This window comes from Cynoglossus semilaevis, chromosome 6 (assembly GCF_000523025.1).
Source record: "Cynoglossus semilaevis isolate Cse_v1.0 chromosome 6, Cse_v1.0, whole genome shotgun sequence".
NCBI classification, from domain to species: domain Eukaryota; kingdom Metazoa; phylum Chordata; class Actinopteri; order Pleuronectiformes; family Cynoglossidae; genus Cynoglossus; species Cynoglossus semilaevis.
The window spans coordinates 11,624,597-11,631,275 of record NC_024312.1 but is presented as its reverse complement, the minus strand read 5'-3'; the positions used below and the strand labels follow the sequence as shown (position 1 = coordinate 11,631,275).

General features: G+C 36.8%; 1 protein-coding gene across 2 annotated transcripts in view; it reads left to right on the top strand.

Annotated features, from left to right (window-relative positions):
- Positions 1–3,133: 3,133 nt before the first annotated feature.
- Positions 3,134–6,679, top strand: part of itpr2 (inositol 1,4,5-trisphosphate receptor, type 2) — a 54,122-nt gene continuing 50,576 nt past the window's right edge. Inside the window, exon 1 of one of the 2 annotated variants that reach the window (XM_025056206.1) lies at positions 3,134–3,560. In XM_025056206.1, coding sequence (XP_024911974.1) covers positions 3,469–3,560 — 92 coding nt within the window. In that variant the 5' untranslated portion in view covers positions 3,134–3,468. The remainder of the gene's footprint in view (positions 3,561–6,679) is intronic. The other variant, XM_008311979.3, reaches the window with a different exon arrangement.

Below are 6,679 nucleotides of genomic sequence, written 5' to 3'. Positions count from 1 at the left end.
CACACACTCCCTCACCCTCTTTCACTCTCCCTCACCTACAGTTAAAGGCATATTATAACACCGCTAAAATTCTAATTACATTTTTAAACAAAACATATGGACAATACTAACTGTGCTTTTCCAACGTCCTCCACTGAAGTATTTGACATTCTAGAAGGATCACAATTACCAAGATATTCCATTCCTAATACGATTATATGGCTGTAATTATCAGACAATGCTACACTACTGTTGTAATATTTTATATGTAGTGTATAAAATATGTGTTTTATATCCCTGTTCTATTTTGTCAGCACAGTTAAAACAATAAATCACCGTTCCATGCAGGTGCCACATATGGTATGCGTCCCATATTTTGCACCTCTGGACCTGCGTTGTCCAGGAAGTCTCTAAAAATGTTTTTACCCTTACAAAAATAAATCAATAAAAAATTAGATAATATAAATTAAGTATCCAGTTGCAAAAATATATAGATAATGTAGTTTTATCAAGTATTTTAAAAGCATGAGCTAGGTATAGGACAGGCTTTTTAAGACAAGAATATTAAAAAGCTAATATCATTTGATCAATTAATTTTCTCAAAGTTGGAGGTACATCAATAACACCGTTAACACTGTTCTGTGACATCAACAGAAGAATATGAGATTAATTCATCCATCCATCCATTTATTCATCATCCATACATCCATCTTCAATTTAGAATAGATAGTGTAGAAAATGATAAAAGCATTTTAGCATTTTAGCCTTTATACATGACTTTTACATGTCATTTATCTTAGTTCACACTAACGCTCCATCTATCTGCTCCTGACCCGGCCCCTCGTTCACTTTTAGGACAATTGTGGCCCGTGAGGCAAAAAGTTTGGCCAGGCCTAATTTAAGCCCTGCAATTTAGCACATGTTGTTGTTTCTCTGTCCCCCCCCCCCTCTTTTTCTCACCTTAAAGGAATACTTCTCAAATTATAGTATAAATAATCACAGTGATTTTAAACATCTTCCAGTTGTACTGTATGTGGCAGAATACTTTTTTAAAAAGTACTGTGTTGGCATAATAGTAGGGGCATTGAAAACATGACACTGCATGGGCTTCAAACTGGAACTCTCAAAAAGAGAAGTGGAATCAGGGGAAGAATATTAATGTCACGAGGAGCCCTTCAGAGACTAGAGAGAGAAAAAAAGGGAAACCTGCTGAATCAAGAAGTAGTGTGTGTGTGTCAATGTGGGTGTATGTTGTTACATAATAGAAGTGCCAGATGTAGTGCAACTGATGATAAAATGGAGCTTTGCCTGAAAGATAGCTCTTATTTGATCTTATTGGGAATGAATGATCTTTTATGGCTCAGTGCTTCGTAGGCCTGTACTGCTGTATTTGAAGTAGGTCACACTAGTGGGTCTTGAAGACCAAATATTCTTTAAGTTAATATGTTGTGTTCCACTCAGCCAAAACATATGTTAACACTGTGGAATAGCCATCTTCAGATGTCCACAGTTAACATTTTTAATAGAAAAGTAGCTGAATCACTTAATCCGTAATCCGTAATGTGACCTTGGTGGTCAGAGTCTGAAAAAGCTTAAATATTTGCCAGCTTGGGATAAGTTATATTGCTAAAATACACCTTATACCATATTGACAAATGCTGGCTGTGGTATATATGAATTTGTCTAATAAAATTAATATGTTTTTCATAAATAAATGTTTTACTGTTTTGCTTTCATTTTGTACTTCAAGTCTTATTAAAGCTAAAATATCGAATTATTAGATCGTAGACAGAAAATATGACATTTAAATTAAATTAAATTAAAAACCAGTACCATTAATTTGATCAGAAATATCTCTTAATGTTTGGCTCATTTTATACTCTAATTTGATTTACAGGTACATATACTGGTAACATTGGCCTCTGTAGTCAATTTTCTGGTATTAAAAAGAGTTAATGTCACAATTAAAATAATTAAACAGCACACAAAGTTAACGATAAGTCTTTGGATAAGTACTTATCCCACCTGCAAAGTGTATTTATGGTCAGAGGAACCAGTCTTTTCCCTTTGTTTCAGCTTGTTTGTATTAAAAACATAGAAGAACCCTTTAAAGTGGCTCTGTGAAAATAATGACAGCTAGAGGGCGGAGTTGGTCAGAAAATCGACGCACCTGAGCGGAATTAAGCGAATGAGAATAACTAGATTGGTTATAGGTTTTTACAGTGACATCTAGCGGGGTTTTTAGACTATTACAATAAAACATTTAGTTTATGTGGATGATCTACACATGGTTTAACCTTTACGGTCACTTATCTAATGCAGATATGCAATAGGTAACGTGTTTACCAAACAAGGACACTGACATTCCAAAAAAAGGTAAGAAAAATAATGTATTGTTAAATTCAGGAAAATACATCATTTTTGTTGCCAGGTAGTGTAAAACACTTTAACTGCCAAATAAGTGTTGCCCACAAAGAGTTGTCCTATACATTGAAAGATTTGGCTACAGTCTGACTTTTTTTTTCATGGCCCACTTATTCAGGATCTTTGTAGAATGTGACACCGATGGCCTAGAAAATGGGACAATGCCCCAGGATGAGTCCAGCTGAACTACTGTCAGGCCTGTGATGTTTCCAAGGTATTTACAATCAATTTCATGGCCATGTGAGTATTTCGAGTGATCTATTAAAGCTTTCGTGTACATAAGTTTGAAAAATACATTTTTTTTAAAAAATCTTCAAAAATAAAAATCCCAGCTTCTTTAACTAAGCATTACTTTGGTTTTGCAAAAGCAAATGATAAGTAAAAACAGATTCATAAGAATCTATTGTGCAATAATAAAACAGAAAACATTTTCAATGACACACTGGTTGAGAATTTTTGTAATACTGTATCACTTGTATGCACTGTATTACTCTTTAAAGGGGCACTATACTAATTAGATTGAATGTAATAAATTATACTTGATCATAGGATTTGTGCAAAGGCGCCTGACGTTTGTTGACATGTAATATGACATATAAAAGTTAATAAAACTCAGATGTACAGTGTTTTAATGTGTGCTGCTGCTGCTTGAATGAAAAACAACAGCGTGTCATTGGGGCTAATTTGCTGAGTCCTGATAGCAGCAGCAGCATTGACAGCAGCAGCAGCAGCAGCAGTCTCCTCCCCCTGGTGTGGATGAGAAGAGCCACACTCCCGCTTCTCTCACATACAGGAAGAAGTTGAATATTATATAAGTCATTAAAAGAAAGAGGTTTCACAGCGTCGTCACTTTTACTTTGCATTCACGGCTCTTTCCTCTGTGTGGACTCCTGTGGAGGTGATGTGTATTAGTCAAAGAATGGAGGTGAACGTGAGCAGTGGAGTGGAGGCGCTGTAACGTGTGGATTACTGGAGCCGAAGAGAAGTGACACTGGTTCATGAATGGAAGGCCAGGACAAGTCCTGAGAACGCATCTGGACGTAGAGAAGAAAAAAGAAAGAAATAATGTCTGAGCACAGATCCAGCTTCCTCCACATCGGAGACATCGTGTCTCTTTACGCGGAAGGCTCGGTGAATGGCTTCATTAGTACTTTGGGGTGCGTATTTCTTTCTCTTCTGCTTCTCAATTTACCCTCACTGTTTGTTTTCACCGTTGTACCCCCACTCACGTTGACTTATTTAACACTTTGGTGTTTCAACTGGGTCACTTTGGTCAGTGTCTGTAAACACATTACTGCTTAAGGAAGAAGTGAGAGAGTTGACTTGTGGCCAAGGCCTGTCAGCACACACTCTCTGCTGCTGACACTCAGGAAATTCTTCACGTTTACGCCAAAGTAACAGGAATGTAAAGCAGCGCTGAGTTAGCCAGGTACACGCAACCAAATGTACCAAGTAGCAATGTAGTCCACACTGTAGTGACAGAATACACTCTGGTACACACTTCAACGGTGACCATGTCATATTCTTTAACACATTAAATTTGTCTAAACAGGGGCTTGTGTATAAAAAAACTATGGGGCAGATGCTAAATTGAAAAACGTCAACACTTGTCAAAAATACATAATTAAACCTAAATTATAGCTTGAGAGTAGAGTTGGCCACAATTTGGCCAAAGTTTGACGTAGGTAATTATGCTATGAAGCCAGTGATACAGTGTGTGGAGTCGGGGTAAAAAAAACTGTCACTTGACTCTTTTGTTAGCCGTGTGCGGAATAAAATTTGGATGTGATCACAAGGTTTTAGCTCTTTATTTGATTAGCTACACTGGGTCTTAATGACTTGAAAGGGGCGTGGCGTTATTTGGAATCCTACCTCATAAAAAAGCGTGTACTAATTTTGACACACTTTGCATACGAACGCATCCAAAAATGCAGGCTGTGGCAAAAATGTTTTTAATAAAAGAAGGTATAAGTATTTTGTAATGTAATTTCAATATGATTGTTTTGCTGTTATTTTGTCATCATCAGAATTTTGCAGAGATTCGTTTGTATTTATAGGTTTGAGTTGTTATAAAGGTATGAACTTATATTGTTGTTGTTTTTTAAAGCACTGGTACCAGAGTTAACCTGGTTTAAATTTGAAGTGTGAGAAATGAAAATCCATGTTGATTCAGAAAAAGGCAGTAAACTGGGACTTTTTCCCACAATGCTCCTCTCATTCAAGTTTTTAAAATGAAATTATGACATCATTGATGAACCAAGCAAACATCCTTATACATTCAGCAATCAACAGTTTATTCATGTTAGGAACCAGTCAAATTGCTGCTGTTTAAATTTAACATTGCCAAGAGTCTTTACAGGTTTACCTTACAATGTACTAATGCATTTCAGCTCAAAGTCTAGAGAGAGAAAACAACTTTAACAGACCTTGTTGGTGTTTTAATTCAGAACAGTTCACGCTGGAAGCTGTAGGTCTGTTAAATTGTTTTGAACTGATGTTTTATGTGTCGTATCAAAAATTATCTACAGTCTTTATAGTCACTGTAGTTCTGCTCAAAATTAGCACCACTCTCCACAACTGTGGTGAACATCTGCTATGTCCCTCTCTCTGGGACACCTCAATCTTCTGCATCAACCCCCTTAGCACCGTTCAGCCCCCTATTCAAACCTCTATCTGGCTGAAAATATGTTGTGTTCTTTGCTCTCTGATTCCTAATACATTAAGCTTCCACCTTCACAGAACACTCTGCTACCTTACCAGTGGAATTGTTGTTGTTGACTGAATCCGGTGAATGTCCCTTACTGCTTTTTTTCTCTTAAGGTTCCCCATACCATTTATTTTCTTCTTCCTTGCTGTTGCAACCTCTCGCATCTCTGCTTGGTTTTTCACATTAGTCATGTCTCCACTTTCAAAGTCCCCATGACAAATTAACTTTGTCTTTTGGGTCCTTTTATTCCACATTAGACCTCTTCCAGATTTCCTTATAGCCTCAGATGCCTAACCTCTGGCACACTTTCACACACCTTCTTTCATGTTTTCTATTTGGTCAGAGGCTCTGTTTAACTTGCTGCTGTTTCTTTGTATTCACTGTCGTCTTAACACATAACCATCCCATGCTGCCTTGCTACACTCTCCCCTAGGGCCACTTCACCACCTTACTTATTTCCCTTGTTTGTTCGTATGCTCTGTCACCTTCATTGCTGTTTCATTATTTACAACACTATTATTATTCCTTGATGGAAAAAACAAGCGAGCCAATAAACTTCTCATGCAAATATTACTGATGTTAAACATGAGGTGAAATAAACCTTATTTATTCAGAGGCTTCTATTTAAATTGACTTCATTTGGTGATCAAGATAATGGTTCTGTGCGTGTTTATTTAATTTTTTTACATCCTGGCATCACCTTTGGTTTTAATGACCTCATAAGATGGCACTGGCATCACTCTGTCAGATTAGAAACATTTCTTCTTTGTGTTTGAAGTTTAGTGCAAATTTAAAATATCTATTCAATGTAGGATCAATAGCATTTGATCCAATCTATTCTAATCTAATCTATCATTTCCTGGTCCTGGTAAAAGTAAGTTGAAGGGCTGGTGTGTGTTTGATAGATTTTCTAGTATTGATACCGATATTACAACTTGGAGTATCCTCCAATACTGATGTCATTCTGATACCTCCACCGTGCAGCGGGCTGCTGTTGCTGAGGTCATAGTGTGCCTTTTTAGGGCGTGTTGCACTTGCATAATTAAATTGACCATTCCATCCATATCCAACCACTGATCCTTAGTTTCTGATCTATGCCTGGAATAGTCATTAAGAGTCTCTTTATTTTCAACCCAGACCAGGTTATTAATGTTGTTTGGTTGAACTCCGAACAGAACCTAAAGTATTCATGTTTATATCCTATGAGTTTGAGTTTGCAGAATTCCACTTAACTCTAACCAACGATGACTGCTTCTTCTATTGTTTTCCATAATTGGACATGAACAAATAACATTTCTAAATAAATTACAGTATTTGTTCATTATGTATTTATTGGTTAGTTTAATTAATTAATCAAGGAAGCTCTGGTGTCATAGCTTTTGCCGTCTATCAACACATTTGTCGTCAGTCTTCTTTAATACCTCAGAGTTTGTGTAGGTGTAGAAGAAACAACTTTCCATTACAGCTTTTCACTGAAACCTGTTGTGCACAAGGTGCAGATTTGTTTCTTTTTTGCGTTGCTGTAGTTTCTGTCTGTGTGACTCACGAGTGCACGGTGACATACCCATA